Source organism: Falco peregrinus, chromosome 3 (genome assembly GCF_023634155.1).
Source record: "Falco peregrinus isolate bFalPer1 chromosome 3, bFalPer1.pri, whole genome shotgun sequence".
NCBI classification, from domain to species: Eukaryota; Metazoa; Chordata; class Aves; order Falconiformes; family Falconidae; genus Falco; species Falco peregrinus.
In genome coordinates, this window is record NC_073723.1 from 51,625,652 (window position 1) to 51,642,744 (window position 17,093).

General features: G+C 37.6%; 1 protein-coding gene across 2 annotated transcripts in view; it reads left to right on the top strand.

Moving 5' to 3' along the window:
• PRKDC (protein kinase, DNA-activated, catalytic subunit) overlaps positions 1-17,093 on the top strand; it is an 81,572-nt gene that overhangs the window by 39,530 nt on the left and 24,949 nt on the right. For both annotated transcript variants that reach the window (XM_013302401.3, XM_055799067.1), the window contains exons 46-62: positions 201-349; positions 1,528-1,665; positions 1,866-1,985; positions 2,936-3,079; positions 3,311-3,462; positions 4,045-4,176; positions 4,595-4,706; positions 6,175-6,299; positions 6,393-6,542; positions 6,959-7,132; positions 8,040-8,138; positions 8,799-9,009; positions 9,573-9,762; positions 10,134-10,349; positions 11,672-11,784; positions 13,739-13,870; positions 15,035-15,214. In XM_013302401.3, coding sequence (XP_013157855.3) covers positions 201-349; positions 1,528-1,665; positions 1,866-1,985; positions 2,936-3,079; positions 3,311-3,462; positions 4,045-4,176; positions 4,595-4,706; positions 6,175-6,299; positions 6,393-6,542; positions 6,959-7,132; positions 8,040-8,138; positions 8,799-9,009; positions 9,573-9,762; positions 10,134-10,349; positions 11,672-11,784; positions 13,739-13,870; positions 15,035-15,214 — 2,537 coding nt within the window. The remainder of the gene's footprint in view (positions 1-200; positions 350-1,527; positions 1,666-1,865; positions 1,986-2,935; positions 3,080-3,310; positions 3,463-4,044; positions 4,177-4,594; positions 4,707-6,174; positions 6,300-6,392; positions 6,543-6,958; positions 7,133-8,039; positions 8,139-8,798; positions 9,010-9,572; positions 9,763-10,133; positions 10,350-11,671; positions 11,785-13,738; positions 13,871-15,034; positions 15,215-17,093) is intronic.

The window sequence follows — 17,093 nt, forward strand, 5'->3', positions numbered from 1 at the left end:
TGAAAAAAACCCAACTTCTTACCTTCCATACAGTGTTCATTGATGTGTTGCTAATTGGCTTCTGCAGTAGCAGAACAAATAAAAACGTTCAGTGTACTTCATCTAACAAACAATTCCCACCCCACTCAAGTTTAAGTTGCCAGTAAAGGCTTGTTTCTTGTAATTACCTTGATTAATGGTCTATTCTTTCTCCTATTTAGATGAACCCAAGTATTTGGCTTCTGCCTCATACATGATGGATAGCAGTTTGAGTGAGGAAATGAGTCAGTTTGATTTTTCTACTGGAGTCCAAGGTTTCTCTCATAGCTCCCAAGAAGTTACAGCTAGCAGTGCTCTTTTCAGGAGAAAGGTAATTTAGTGCTGTGAAGAAGAAAAGTTTTATATTTTCTAGCAATTGCATATGTTTATTGGGGTTGAGAAAGAGAAATTTCTGGTCTCCTGTATTTGTTCTACTTGATTGAGAATAGGCTCCTCCAGAAGATGAGAGGACTTCAGCTGTGTTCTGTTGAGTGTTTTTCTTCTTCCCTCTCTCTACTGTCTACAGCTGGAGAAAATCAGTGCCCTACCTTGGGTTTCTAAAGATGAGTAATGTGAGGGAAGTACAACCTGAGTTGTAAAAAGGTGGCTTGTAACTTTGTGTGCACTCAGGAGTATCCTGTGGTGGTTGTGTTTTGCTGTTAGGCCCCTAGTTTCCTCGTTTCCCTCTTCTTTTAGTCTTTGAAGGCACTTGACCAAGCTGGCTGTATCAAATCGTGGAATAAGTCATCAAACACTTTATGCCACTCTGTTGTGGCACCTTGTATTTTAACTGTTGCTCTTGGAAGAACAGCATTTAATATCTTCCAAGACTTAAAATTGTGTTCCTTCTGCAATCAAGAGGTGTCTTATCAAAAGTAGTACTGATAGTATAGGTATTTGTTATGAAACAACAAAAAAAGCTTGTTAAAGTGTTAAAGACACCAAAGATAAAATCTGTCATAATAACTTAACATTGGTAAAGATACACTGTTTCCATGTTTTGGAGCAAGGAGGTGTTATAGCTGCAGTGAAGTTAATCAGAAACGTACTTTCTATCTGCTTGGCGTAGTAATGTTGTAATTTCTAACTATAAACAATTTCCTGATGCACTCTGTGTAGCTGTGGTCACTAGTTGGTGTGAAACAACATAAAAATAGGTCTTTCCCCCTGTGGAAGGTGTTAATGCATTCTTTCAACTATGAAATGAAATAATTTCTGTAAAGTTCAGCTAATCCTTCCTGCTTCCAACAGCTGCCACATCTGGCGCGGCAGGTAGTGAAGTTGGCACAGTCAGAGTGAGATCTGTTGGCACAGAAAATAAAAGATGTATACAGCTGGTACATATATTTGGGAGGTGTCTGAACAACGTGTCTGATGTATTCCCTGTTGCACATACTAAGCATATAGTAAAATCTGTAAACACAGATAAGATCAGAATGACTCGTGACATTGTCATGATTTAAAAGAAAATACAGTGTTGTTATTAATCATAGTAACACTTTTTTTCAGGAGCCCACAGAATACATGGTTTTAAATGATGAGGTGGAACTGGAAATGGACGAATTCAACCAACATGAATGTATGACTTCTATGACCACTCTGATTAAACATATGCAGAGGAACCAGATCACACCCAAAGTGGAGGAGGCCAGTATTAACCAAAACATTGGCATTTTTTCACTAATTATACCACAAAAAGGGAGTCATGATTGAATCCCTTCATTTATTAATTTTCTTGGCTATATTATAATGAGACCTGTGTGGCTCAAGCTTAGGGCTTTTTGGCTTGGTAAGCCTGTTTGATCCAAAAAGTGAGTTGATTTTTGCTCATCTCTTTTAAATTTCAGGGGACAGTTCCAGTAGATCTTCCTCTTTGGATGAAATTTCTGCATGGCAAATTAGGAAACCCATCAGTACCCCTAAATATTCGCCTCTTCATAGCAAAACTTATTGTTAATACTGAGGATGTGAGTAAGTTTTTTGGTTATCTTTTTTCTGTGTATGTTAACAGGTTATATTATAATATCAGCTATGTAACTCTTGCAGGGTAAAATACTCCATCAACTGAGGCTTTTGGGGCATTCAGATTGAGTAGTTTGTCATGATAAAAGGGAGCGCATTCATGGCCCAAAATTCCAGATAGTGCCAGTATTTTGAATGTAATATTATTACCTCTTCTCCCAAACTCTACTTCTGTAAGTAGAGGGTGTCCACAATGTGAGTCTTCTGTAAACTATAAGTAATTGATTCATTGATACAGGGTAAGAGGCATGGTTGATTATATTTGCCTTTTGGGAGGAGCAAATGTAATGTTTTTTTCGAATGGTCACAGATAACTTATGGAAAACCTTTGATTTAAATCAAGTTCTAGTTGCAGAAAGATACCTAAGATAGCATAATGGATCTTTGCCTGAGAAGAAACGTTTTCTAACTCTCATCCTTCAGTCAAGTGTTTTCATCCTATTTTATGCAGTGATTTTAGAGTATAATGTTTCTGTCCAAAATACTCCAAATACAAACCCGCTGAATACCAGAATTAATTGAAGAAACTTTACACCCACTTAATGCTACCTTCTTAGTAAAGCTGTCTGAAATGGAAGGGTAGAAGGGTGGCATACTCTTCCAAATCCTTTAGGGACAGATTTTCTGCATGAGAGCCATATTATGTGGGCCCTAGTGAAATAATTAACTTTATGTGAATACTTGGTTAAAAGTTTCTAAGTAGAAGTGAGGAATGTAGTTATGGATACTTTTTATTTTAAAGTTATTTTAAGATTGTTGTGGTTGTTGCTTCAGAGGTTAAGCAAAGTGATAAGAGATTGATTTAGAAGTCTTACCTGTAATTATTATTGAAGAACAGGTTATTGAATAGTTGGGATAATTTGTGCTTGATCACTGATTCTGCTGTTTTTCATAGGTTTTCCGACCTTATGCAAAGCAGTGGCTTGGTCCATTGCTGCAGCTTGTTGTTTCTGGAAATAATGGAGGTGAAGGGATTCATTACATGGTAGTGGAAACAGTAGTTACTATACTTTCCTGGACCACGGTAGCCACTCCCAAAGTAAGAAAATGTGAAATGCATTTGTTTTATTATTGTGAGTATTTGGTAAGGAATGAGTGAGTTTGTTACTATGCACTTAAAATAGTTTTCTACATCAGTCCACTCTTTTCTTTTTTTTTTTTTTTTTTAGGTATTAACTTCAAAAATAGCTTATTTACTTGCTTGCTTTCATAAAACAGTGTATATCTTCACGTTGGAGTCACTGTTTATTTTTGTTCCTATTGATTGTAGGGGAGTATTAAGGATGAGATTTTAGCTAACAGATTGCTTGAATTCTTGATGAAGAATGCCTTTCACCAAAAAAGAGCTGTGTTCAGACACAATCTGGAAATCATAAAGACAGTTATAGAGTGTTGGAAGAACTGTCTCTCTATACCTTACAGGTAAGCATTTGGACAATTGCTTTCTTTTATCAATATTTCAGGAATATAAGTGAACGTTGTCAAAGGAGATGAAAAGGCAAATTCAGCTGCGATAGTAAACTTTTTGTCCCTTTTGTAAACCCTTCTGTCTGAAGTAGAACTTCAGAACTGAACTCTCTCAAAAACCTAAATTTGTGAAACAAGGAGACAGAAAAAACATGCAGAAGATTGAAACAGCAAAAGCAGCAGTAATTTCTGCAAAGATGTACATTTTATTTGAAATTTTGGGTATTATCACTGAATATTGGTGCACTCTTGCTAAGACTTCTGCGATCTGCTATGCTCCTGAACTTGTTGCAGAGAACTTGTGTAGGCTTACGATGTCTTTTGTTGTTGTTTGGTTTGGTTTGTTCTTTGATGCTAAATACCTTCTGAATATATGCTGTCTATTGGTTTTGGTGGGAGTATATATGCATGTATACATACTTTCTGCTGGTTTTGGTGGAGTTGTATGTATGTATATACACAGAGAGTAAGTGATTTATGGTATGTATATTTTGGGGTTTTCATGTTTATCATCACTTTTATGCTTTTCTCCAACAGTTTAATATTTGAAAAGTTTTCTGGTGGAGACCCTGATACAAAGGACAATTCAGTGGGAATTCAGCTGCTGGGGATTGTTCTTGCTAACAATTTACCTCCTTTTGACCCAAAGTGTGAAATAGATCGTGTCAGGTGAGAAATGCGCTTTTTGATGAATTATTTTGATAAAAGCTTAAGAGAGCAAGTCTAAGTTGTCAGCATGAAGTATGGGGGCTGGATTGTTTATCCTGTCATCCCTTTGCTATTGTCTGTTAGGTGGTCTGCATTTGGCAGCTAGAAAAGCATTACATACTTATTTTGGAAAATATCTAGAAGGATGTAAGCTTTTTTACAGCGGGCCCCACAGTTGAAGTTTCATGGGAATTATCAGAGTCAGGAATTGCCAAAGCAGGGATTTGAGACACTGCAGGTGGAAAAATCCATGTTTTGCTGTATTCAGCTCTTCTAAAAGCAGTCACTGTTCCCCTAGGTAGCTCAGGTGAGTTTTTTGTTTCAGTTTAAAACTGGATGCTGGAGTAGTGGCTTACAGCAGATCTACCTTTTGTGTTAGGTATTTTCAGGCTTTGACCAGCAACATGGGCTTATTAAAGTATAAAGAAGTTTATGCAGCAGCAGCAGAAGTGTTGGGACTTGCTCTTCAATATATTTCTGAGAGAGAAAATGTAAGTGAACTGTATTGTGTGTTTGACCATTCCTGTCTTAATTCTTTGTACATCTTTTATACAACTACTCAATTCATCTCCAAAAATGAATGTATTTGAAACCCAACAGTCTTTGTCCAACAGATCGAGTTAAAGGTTTACACTGTTGACTCAAGAGGAAAAGAATTTGAGGGCAAGCTAAGTGCAGAGTTTTTGCCCTGCTCTTATGGGGCTGACAGCGAATGGTCCCTTTCTGAGGCTTTGTTCAGCTTTTGCCAGCCAGCAGCACTGGCATGGTACACTTAAAGTTGGGTTTGTTGGGGTTTTTTTTAAGAAAAAAAAAAAAATTGCGAGCTGGGAGGTTTGGGACTACCTTCTGAATATCTGTATCTGAGAATGTTTAATAATTTGCAAGTTTTGATGTAAAAGTTAAAGGTATTGTATTTAATTCTGAATCCGGTTAATTTCTAGTTAGTGGATAAGGTGTATGCAAAACTGTTATTCACCAAGTCCTACAGTACTAGAACTAGGGGGCAGTGCTTGAAAATCACAGAAATCAATTTGAGACAGGTGCTAGAAGTACTTCTTTACAGAACAGTTAGTGAACTTCTGGGATGTGTTGCCAGAAGAGGTTCTAGGGGTAAGTAGCAACAACAGGTTCAAGGAGAAATTAGGCGAATTCATGCACCAAAAAGATAATCCATGAACAGGTTCTAACAGCGATAAACAATGTACATTCTAAGATCCCTAATGTAATGATGAATGCATGTTGGGTTGTATGAGAGAAGAGGAAGACAAAATGCAGCCAGGCTCATGCTCCCCCTAAATATCATTCTGCAGCTGCCATTGGAGACAAACACACCAAGGTGTTGGCTAGGTGGATTGGTAGTCTGACCTTGTAGGTTATTCTTACTTCTCTCCCTACTATTCTTAATACTTTTCCCCACTCAATTGCATTCTGGTTGTTCTTTCAGTTTGTAGAGTACATTTCGTAAATTGAATTCCTGCAGTCTTTCAGTCTTCCAAATTCTACTATAAGCAGTACTTAGAATAAATGAGCAAAGATGGTGCAAATATTTTATCTATAAAAGGCTTATTTCCTTTACGTAAAATAAAAGTTACTGATTATTTTCCACCTTTTCACTAAAAATGTCTTATTTTTTTACATTTGTTAATTGGAAATTTGCCATACTGAATGAGAAGCTACTTGTTATTTATTTAAGCATACTAAGAAACTTGTATTTCAAAATTAAGGCATTGGTTCCAAACCGATCAGAGGGAGCTCACAAATGTATTGTTTATGCAGTCAATTGTGTTTCAGCCAGGCACAGCTGAATAGCAGCCATGAAGCACTGTAAATGTCAAGATGAGGCAGGTGGGTCTTACCTAGTGAAATGCACTAGATTCAAACAGTACAGCAGCAGAACCATGTGTCATTGAGGTCATTATGAGTTTTGTGGCTATCTTTATCTTACTTTCTCCTTTTCAGGTACTTGAAGATCCGGTTTATGACTGTGTCATAAGACAATTAAAACATCATCAGAACACCCAACAGGATAAGTTTATTCAATGCTTGAATAAAGTTGTTAAGAATTTTCCACCTCTTGCTGACAGGTATGTCAAGATTTACATGGTAAGTTCATTGTAGATCTAGAGGAATAATAGAAAATAACTTGGGTTTTTTTGTGGGCTTCTGGTTATGTTAAGGTTTATGAACGCAGTATTCTTTTTGATACCCAAACTTCATGGTGTGATGAAAACCTACTGTCTGGAAGTAATAATGTGCCGGGCGGAAGAAGTACCTGATCTCCACTTGCAATTAAAGGGCAAAGACTTTATCCAGATCATGAAGCATAGGTGAGTGGTTATGTAATTACAAATGTGGATGCACAGTCTAAATTTCTTGATAACTTTTTCTGTGCTGGCCGCAATATTTTTACATTCAGAAGCATTTATAATTCAGGTTCACTTTTTGGTCACTGCTTTCATAATTTTAGCTAATGGAATCTGGGAGTTAAGTATTGATATGGTTAGCTTACTGTGAAAAACAAACAAAAAAGCCCCTTAACAGCAGTAAGCTGTAACACCACTGGGATGTGAATTTCTGTAGTATGTATTACTTTAGTTATATTCTTAGATTGAACTCAAAAGTATTTCCCTAAAGCCCTTTATACAAAAGCAAATATTATTGCTGAAACCTGAACTGATCTTCTGGTTCTGCATGTAGCAGTGAAAAGCAATGTAACTATTCTTTTTTTCCCCTCTCTCTTCAGGGATGATGAAAGGCAAAGGGTTTGTTTGGATATAGTGTACAAGATGCTGCCTAAACTAAAACCACTAGAACTTAAAGAACTTCTTCCTGGGGTGACAGGGTTCATCTCTCTCCCTTCTGTTGTATGTCGGCAGCGCATGTATGATATTCTGATGTGGATTTATGATAATTACAGGTGTGTATTCACTGCAGGTGTTGTCTTTCAGTGGTTTGTCACAGGCAGAGTGAAAGTGCTTGTAACAGCATCTTCCAACTTCTTGTCCCTCAGTGTGGGATTTTTCCACTTCTCAGAAGAATAGATCTTCTGGTTTGCCTAAGTAACTTTGCCGTTTGGTGGCAATTTTATCACTTCCACTAAGGGACAAAGACTTAGACCTGAACTTTAGTTCAGAACTGGGGTGTTGCATCACCACCGCATGATGGCATAAGAGGTCTTAGCTCTGATCCGCCCACTTTTTTTCTTGTTGCTGGAATTTGTAACTAACAGGAATTGTACATTTAAGAAGTTTGCTACCTGTAGGTAGCAGGTATATTAAGGCACTTTGGCATGATCTGGAGCCCTTCAAAATGCTTCAATCAGTAAAAAGATGGGGTTTGTGTTTGACCCCTTAGAGTAGGGAACAGGCCTATATTCAGTTTGATGAGTTGCTGTCGAATTGTCTTAACATAGTTGGGTGCTATTAAGAGTTTTTTTCCCAAGATGACTTAACTATTTGAATGATTATTGAGAGGAAAAAGTAAAGTCAATTTCTAGTCCAGTGTCACTTGAGAGAAACTTAATTCTCTGTCTTTTTTTCTCAGTTTTAACCTTGAAAGCTCAGAGTTACTTTTGTGTAGCCTTCATAATAACTACCTGATATGTATTACTTAGCTTTCTGATTTTTTTTTCTGAGTTGTGGAAACAGCAGACATTTTTGGCAATGAAGACATCATATTATCAAAAAAATGCAGTGTGGTCATGCCAAGTTGAGATTTTTATGAGAAGGGCATGTCCTTCCTTTTCTCCCACTGTCCTCATCCTCTTATTTTACTATGGGTTGTTTGAGAGAAGTTATTGAGAGACATTTTTCTCCTACTGTCAGTGATCCAGAAAGCCAAGCAGATGGTGATTCTCAGGAAATACTCAAACTGGCAAAAGAAATGCTGCTTCAAGGATTAATTGATGAGAATGCTGAACTGCAGTGAGTAAATGGTGTTGTGATGACTGAAGTAACAAATCCCTAAATTACTCTTCCCTTATTTATAGCAGAAGAGTTGATCCTTGGAGGGTTTTTTTACTATTTTAATGCAAAAGAGAAACAGTGAGATAACATTATTCCCTTTTCTTCCAATAAGTTAATTTATAAAATTGTGTCCCATAGTTTTACAGCAAATTTAAGTGAAGCACAGAGCTTTTGAACAAACTTCCAAGCCATGGAGAAATTATTTCAGTATATTAAAGTTAATTCTGCATTAATGTTCTAGAGTTTTTGAACAAGAAAGCCCTCACTATACACAAACACACAGAAGTAGATGATTAAATGTTTGAGGTTGGTTGTTGTTTTTTAGTTTTTTGGTGAAGCAAAAGATTTCTGCTTATTTACCCATAGCACTTCTCAAGAGGAAAACAGCTCAACAGAAATAAATTTTTTAGAGTTAACCTTTAATATCAGTTGAATGGCAACAAGCATGGTAGGTGAATGAGGAATGGGTTATAATTCAATGGAAGATCCATGGCATGAAAGGGTTAGTTGAAGGTTTTATAATCTTATTGTGTTTTTATTTTTTTAAACTTTACTCTTTTGATAGTGTTGTGTTTTCTGTTTGCAGATAAAGAATAACTTTATTTCTTGCCTTTACAGATTAATTGTTAGGAATTTTTGGAGTGATGAGACAAGGTTACCCACAAATACTCTTGATCGCATGCTGTCCTTATTAAATTCTTTCTATTCCACCAAGATTGAAACACAGTACTTGAGTCTCATTACAAATTTTCTGCTTGAAATGACTAGCAAGAGCCCGGATTATTCCAGAAAAATATTTGAGCATCCACTGTCTGAATGCAAATTTCAGGTGAATTGTAATATGTTATCCTGTGTGCAACCATGTAACAAATTCTATTCCTTCATGTAGTTACCACTTGGACAAGAATGGCATAGTGAAGGAGGTTTTTGAAAGTGTGTTTTGTGCTCCATAGTGAACAGCTGTTATGGGTTATGCACAGTATCAGAAGTTTGACGATTTTGGGGGGGCAATAATTTTGTTTTCTTTTCAAAAACTGAAAGATTTAATTAAACTAGTTATATGTACGAAGTATACCTGATGTGTAGAGTACTGAAATACCTAAAAAAGAGAAGCACCATAAGCTGAAGAAAAGTTGTGAAGAAACAGGAATACTGGTGCAAGAGCTGTAGATCAGTCCTCAGCTGACCAGTCCAAATTAGTGAGCTTTTTTGCTGAGCTGTGGGGAACTTCTGTGTGTTTGATTTTGGGGTTTTTTTGTAGTCAAGTTCTGCCCCTGTACCTGGAATGATGCTTTAAGTTCTGTATTTTAATTTCTGCTATCGTGTCTCAAGGAAGGAAGACAAAAAGCCTCCATTCTTACTGTTCTTACTAGAATCTTTTTGTGTTCATAGGACTTTGTAATTGATTCCAGCTGGCGTTATCGAAGTACCGTGCTCACACCTATGTTTGTGGGGACTCAAGTTTCTCAGAGTATCCACAGGAATTTATCACAAGAAAGATCCCTTTCTGCTTCTGGGCCAGTTGGTGGTCGAGTGAGGGCTACCCAACAGCAATATGAATTTACACCTACACAGCATGTCAGTAAGTCCAGACCAGTGTCTACTGAAATTTTTTTGTTTGCAATAGGAATGATTTCATTACTGGTGCATATGAATTTTTAACGTAAAAGTGTAAATGCATTTGATATTTTGCTTTCAAGGGCTTTTTTTTGTGTTATGAAGAAAAAACATTGTCTCTTATGAAGAAAAAATATTTATTAGTCTCCTATGTATTTAGGTTCTGTCTAATGTAAAAGAAGTTTGTTTCTTACCTAACAACTTGAAATCTGTTCTGCCCATAAACACTGGGAATTATATGGGGGGGGGGGGGGGGGGGGGAAATTACCTGCTTCATAGATGTTTTCATTTATTTGTGGAGATGTTACAGCTTTTTTGGAATTTTTTTTTTTACAGGTGGTAGAAGTTCTTTTAATTGGCTAACTGGAAGTAGCGTTGACACATTGGCAGAGTATACAGTTCCTTCATCCTCTGAATCCTTGTCTTCATCCATGCTGTTGGTTAACAAACGGAGTGAAAAATTTAAACAAGCCACCTTTAAACCAGTGGGGCGAGATTTTGGGAAAAAAAGGTTGAGTTTGCCAGGAGATGAGGTGGACAGCAAAACTAAAGGTCTGTAAGCCTTATGATGCCATTTGTATATAAATATTATGTTTTTATAGACCATTTTTGTCAGTTATTTGGCTGGCAGTCCATTGTCTTTTAGACATTCTAATTGAGGTTCAACTTCAGAGATTTTGTTTCCAGGAGTGTGTGGTGATATGGAACTTGTGGCAAAAAGCTAGAATTATGCTAGGAATTGCAAAACTATATGTTGCTAGATGAAAGAACTGACTGGATAAGAAACCAGCTGGTGTGATCTTTACATTCCTACCTCTCCCTAAGACAATCATAGCATGAATTTCAGACAGTTCTGTCCCTTCTGTTTTAAATTTAACTGCTTATCTCTTTAAACATATTTTTTCCAAACCATTTCAGCTGTGCTGACACAATCTACAACATATTGCATTCTGTCATTAGAATTACCTGCTGTTTTCTGAGAATGCTCCTTCATCCACCCAGTAGGTAACTGAAAACTATCAGTACTATTCTGGAATAGCTTAGACTCCTTCTCCCCATTTCCGCCCCATTACACCCTTGCCTACCTTGTTGTTAAAATTTTGACTGAAAAGATGAGAATAGGAGTTCCAGCAGGGAGCTATAAAGGTTGACCTTTTTGATACCTGAGAGGCATTTCAAGGCAATTTTGAATGGACCATGCTGAACTATGGAAATGGAGAGGTCAGCCTACCTTCCAGTCAGTTCCTGATCTTCTACCAGGAAAATACCAGTTACAGTGGTACATTTCTGTTTGCTCACTCTTCTTTCCTAGGAAATGGACTGAAGTGAACAGTGTGTAAAGTGGCCTTTCTCCATGAGTGTCCTGAGCAGCAGTTGATCCAGTGACAGTTCTGTAATAGTAACTTAAAAAATATAGTACTGTATTATTATTACCCAATCTTAAAATATATTTAGCACCTCTTTTACTGTGCTATATATATATATATATATACAGGGAGCTGTATACTTTATGGATTACGGTGCAAATACCATGCTTGCCTTTGAGAGCTTAAAATAAATCTGTCATATGGGACAAATTTGTCCATGAATTTTAGTGCCTTTCCTAGTACTAGTTTGGCCCTTAGACCTCATCTATGTGCTTGAAGTTTTTATTTAAATGCTTACTACCTCTTCTCCTAAGAACAACTTAATTTGTTTTAATTTGCTCTCTTGTTGAAAAGCCTTGCCATGAGTTGTTGGATATGAAACTTGGGAGACTAGCTGGTAAGCTAGTAAATACAAAGATGATGTTTGTTATTATATAATGCTCTTGCCTTAAATCTGGAGTTTGTTTGAGAAAGAAAAAGCTGTGGACATGATCCCGTGTTCCCTAGGTATAGAAGAACGAGCAGAAATTCTAAGACTGCGGAGACGTTTCTTGAAGGACCAAGAGAAACTCAGTCTAATTTATGCTAGAAAAGGTGTCGCTGAACAGAAAAGAGAAAAGGTTTGTCAATCCAAATAAGTTTGAAACCTTAAGTCCCAATGCCATTTGCAGTCTTGTACTTCATCTCCAGAAGTAACTTTGTAAAGAAAGAATAGGTTTAAGACACTGGTTGCTACTTCAAGAGCTTTAGAAGGTTTTATTTGGAAATCATGCTGATGTGTTTAAAGCTAAATGAAGTTACTTAGCATGAGTGAGAACAGAGCTGGGTGGTAACACTTCCCATCTACCGCTTAATGTGTATGAAGTGATTTTACTTGGTAGTGTCCCTAACAGCTATGGGAAGCTCCTTATGGTTGTCATCCTGGAAAGTAGGAGCCTTGAAGCTGCAGTACAGTGCAGAAATAGTTGGAGAACATTGTCCAGTGTCTGCAGGTGAACTAAAAAATGTGATACAGCTGATGGACTAACCAGAACTGTTGCATACTTTTAACCTGAAGGGTTGTCAGTAATAATAATTTCCTGAGTGTTTATCAAGGCCAGAAACTTAGTATTACATGAGTTTTCTTGTTGCATTATGTACTTAAAATAAACTTACGTATTTTTAAGCTCTGTAACAGTTTTTCAGAGGTTCATGTTACTAAAAGTAACATATATTATCATCCAAAAATGATGTTAGCAGTTAGACTAAGAGCAAAGGAACCTAGGATTGAGACCTACCAGTTTGAGACACCCTTGTAATTCTTTGCAGCTGCAGACGACTCTGTAAACAGAACTTATGTCTGGAAGAACCACACAAACACCTATTTTAGCCAATTTATATTCACTTGCAGGCTAAAGCTACCATTTCCTCCCACCCTGCAAGAGAGAATCTGTAAAAGTGTTCTCTGTGACAGTCCAAAATACAACCGGTAAAACCCTCTGTGATATTCCACAACGAAAGACCAGAGGAGACTGAATGCTGTCAGGACCCCTTAAACTCTTCAAGAGATTTGTTACGTGTAAACACACATGTAGCTTGGTGGCTTGCATTAGTACTTTACCTGATGGGGCGAAACAGGAAAAAGTGGGTCCTGACCAAGACATTATTTGCGAATAGTTCTAGCAAAGTCCTAATTTCTCCAAGCATATTTCTCTTGAAAGTTTTTTGAAAATCATCCCTTTGAAGTTACGTAGGAGAAAAATGGGCTGAAACAGCAAAATTCTAAAAAGTTTACAGAGGACATAAAATTCTTCTCTTCTGTTTCCCTCTTCAGTTCTACCAATATATTCACCCATTGTCTGCTGGTTTAACTGGTAATGGCAGTAGTTAAAAATAAAATCCCACCCTCTAAACTTACTGCTGATTTCCTTATAGCATATCAGTGCTATGAAAAGGAAGAAAGGCAGAAGAAGAGGTAGGTTTTGTCTATATCTGGTAGTAGCTCTTGTTCAATTTAAATGTATTTCTTTAAGCCTCAGCAAAAGGCAGGGCAGCTGTTTAACAACTGCAGTTTACAGCAGTTTCATTACAGTTTGCTTTAAGTTTTACTAGGAATCAGTTCTACCAGGCTCATCCTTCTTCCTTCCCCTCCCCACCCTCCTGTGTGAAATAGCTTTAGGAACCTCATTTTACTTTGCATCTGGGCCAGGCTCATAACCGTCGTATTCTGGACTGTTGTGGCTCAGCTGGCAGGCAGTAACTTACTAAACCATAGCAGCTCACTAGCTGTCTGTCATAATCATTCTTTTAAAAAGTGAGTTCTATGCTGCCTGTATGGAAGCAGGAGCTACAAGGCATTGATATTACAAGTTAGTGGCTGAAGTAAGTCTATGATCAAGACTTTGGAGTTTTTAATTGACTAAGATAATTTGGAGTCTAACTATATTACAGCTTTATAGAAAATGTATTTTTTTTTAATAAGCTTGGAAAGAGTTTATAAAACACTTTGGAAATTCTCTTGCTTCTTTTGTCTTATCTAGATACAGCTCTAAGTAATATGATTATTGTTTTTTTAACATGAGCAATGCATTTCAGGAGATGAAATCGGAGCTGAAGATGAAGTATGATGCTCAGGTTATTTTGTACAGAAGTTACCGAGTAGGAGACCTTCCTGACATCCAGATTGAATACTGCAGTCTCATTGCTCCTCTGCAGGGCCTTGCCCAGGTCTGTCTGCTTTTCAGAGGCCGTTTGTGAAGCTTCCTGTTCTTGTACAGAAAATGACGTGTAGTTGGGCAGCTGTTTAAAACATTGATCTATTGTTTTGTGGTCAACCTCTGTGATACTCATTTAGAGTCTGTTTTGAGGGAGTGTTTCTCCCATCCCCTGGGCTGGTGCAGTGATGAGAGAAGCTGCCTTGTAGCTTGCCTCACCTGAGCAATTGATTTGAACACTGAGGACCTGAACATCAGCTGTTGTCCATTGCCTCTGGGTTCCTCTGCCTGAGAAACAGATGGCAGTGGTCTTTACAGAAATTATTGCAAAGGACATTCACTCACTGTACAGCAACAAACCAGCCATTTTTATTCCTTCACATGGCTATAGTGGAGGTGTAAAAATACAAATGAAGTTACTGTGGCTAAGATTGGACTCTGACTACCCAGTAAAGCTGATCCAGTATTCCATTTTCTACCTGAGAGTGGTAGGAATTGTAGGCTGAACCTATTGCATTTTACAGTGTTTGGGAAGTCAGAGTGTTCCTGGTTACCTTTGTATTTAATTTCTTTTGGTGGTCCCTTATCTCTGTGTGAAGGGAGGAAGTAGCACGCTCAGGAGTTACCTGAATAGCATTAGATCAAGAGTAGACCAAACTCCAGTCGTATGATAGACCAGGATGCATAGGATTGTTGCACATACAAATGTGTTTCTGGGTTGAAAGAATGCCTTTAAATCTTGGATAGAACTGTCTGTCTCTCTGTGTTAGCTGCCTCAGTGTTAGGTCCAGGTCTCCTCATGCTTTGATGTCTTCTGTTTTTTTCCTGAAACCTTCTTCGCTGACAGTGGTGTCCATAAGATGATATTGGGTGTTTGGTTCCATAGTGGGAATTGTGAATATGTGAAAATCATAAATTCCATGTTCTCCCAACGCTCTGGCCTGGTGAAACCTGTATTGTCTTGGAGTTTCTTTATGTAGAATAATTAAGATGGGATTTGAATGGGTAGTACAGTAATTCATGGCATAGGTGTGATGTATGCCAGACTAATTATTCCACTCCCAAAGAGTGTCCACATATAGGGATTAGGTACAGGGTGGGTCGTATATCTTTATTTATTAGTTTATTGTGTCGCTGCAAAATTCAGTGGCCTTACTGCTGTTGTTGTGATTTACAGAAAGATCCAACATTTGCCAAGCAACTTTTCAGCAGTTTGTTTGCTGGAATTTTTCATGAGGTACAAAAATCTAAAACTCCTTCTGAGAAAAACGCCATCATCCAGAAGCTGCTGAACAACTTCAATAATTTCCTGAGTATAAGCCTGTCTTACTTTCCACCATTCATTGCATGCATCCAGGTAAATCTTGCTATATGGCATGAAAGTAACTGAATATAAATAATGTCTTTGAACGTGTGATAAACCCACTGGTAGTGAAGGTTAAATTCTATTACTGAAATTTAGACAGAGTTGGAAAGAGAATTTGTTAACAAAGTGGATATTTCAAGCAACTGTGTTGAGTTGAACAAGGTATTTCATGCCTCTGAACTGATTTTTTCAAGATTTCTGCAATTTCTGACCTGTAGAGTTTGAGTCACCTTTTAATGTTTTAATTGCATCAGTAACAAGAAGAGACTTGATTTTAAATGAAAGCCATGAGAACAATTGAAAGGGGTTTACGAGAACAATTGAAAGGGGTTTACGTGGGTGTCATGCGCTTATCTTCCTGTTTCTGGGAATTTCCTATTGAGGAATACTTCAATATCTTGAGGATATCAGTAGCTGTCAGACTATTTGTTGTTAGCCTCTCTCATTCGTTTTTTTGGAAATTAGTCCCCCTGAAGTAATTGGGATTTTCAGTAATGAGGGGAGGACTCTACTCCCACCAGAAGGTGAGTTGGTGCACCACAGCCATTTCAGTGGAAAGGAAGCACAAGCCTTTCTACTATGAGTGTATACTGACTTGGAATGGATTGTGAACTTCATCTTCTACCTCAGTTTTCGGGGAGAAAAAAAAAATCGTTCAAGCACCTGCTCCATGCTCATTGTCACTGTATCTAAAGTTTCTTGTCAACTGTGTTGATCTTAATGTTGCATCTGATTTGTGGCTCTCAAAATAATCTTTCTTTGGGTAGCAGGTGATGGCTTCTTTCTGTTATGGAAATTCAAAGTATCTGTGACAGTAGATGTCATTTGCAATACAGGAAAAATGTCTAGTTTGGACTAGCTTTTTAAACAGTGACAGATTTTGCTTCTTAGTACTCGTATTTGCACATCTGAAAAAATATAACTTCTTGTTTACTTTTTTCTGTGCAGCTGCATAAAAGGTCAAATGCTATGGGGATTTTTCTGGGCTGTCTTGGTATTTTTTGAGCCAGCATCTCACAATAGCTGTCTGTTAGTATTCCCTCTTGACATTGCAGTTGTTGGTTTTCAGTCTTGATATTATTATTTGTATTGAACTATGCTGTCTGTTAGACTGTATTAATAACACTGTTGTTAGGCTACTTTTTTTTCTGAGTAGACGTAAAATGAAGACTCAAAAAACAGGTAAGTTAAAATCAGTCAAAAATACGGACTTTGTAAGAGCGTAAGAGCATCTCATTGCCATCCCCGCTCAATAACAAAAGAATAACAGCACAAAGCCTCAGCCTGTGTCTTTGAGCATCCTGCATAACAGTCAGAGGAAGGCTTTTCCCCAACAGGGAACAGAGTTCATATTGATCAGGAGAGAGAGTTGGGAGAGGGTGAGAGCACACAGTGCTGAGGCTATCATTTAGCTCACAAAGGGTGTCCTGATCACTGGCCATTTGGAAATACAGCTTCTGTTTCCTATATACCAATACTATAATAAATACTAGCTTGTTTCTTCTGAGGCTTCCTCTTTCACTGCCATTTCCTTCTGGTGGTTTGACTTTGTGGTTTTCTGCAGGCTTAAGTCCCATCAGGAGGGTAACTTGGTGATCAAAAAAGCTGTTCTCATCTATAGGTATAATCTTAAAACTGACTATGAGGCTCTGGGATTGGCTTTCAGGACAGATTAAAAACCAGCTGAAATACTAAGAGAAAAGTTAACCCCATGACAAAAGTTTACATAGACTCCATAGTGATACCCGGTCTCTGAAGAACATAAATTGCCTTATAAATATTTCAGCTGTCAGGCCAGCTCAGATACCATTTGTCCTAATCTTTGAACATGTGGTGCAAGACAGAACGCATTACATATGGAGCAAGGATC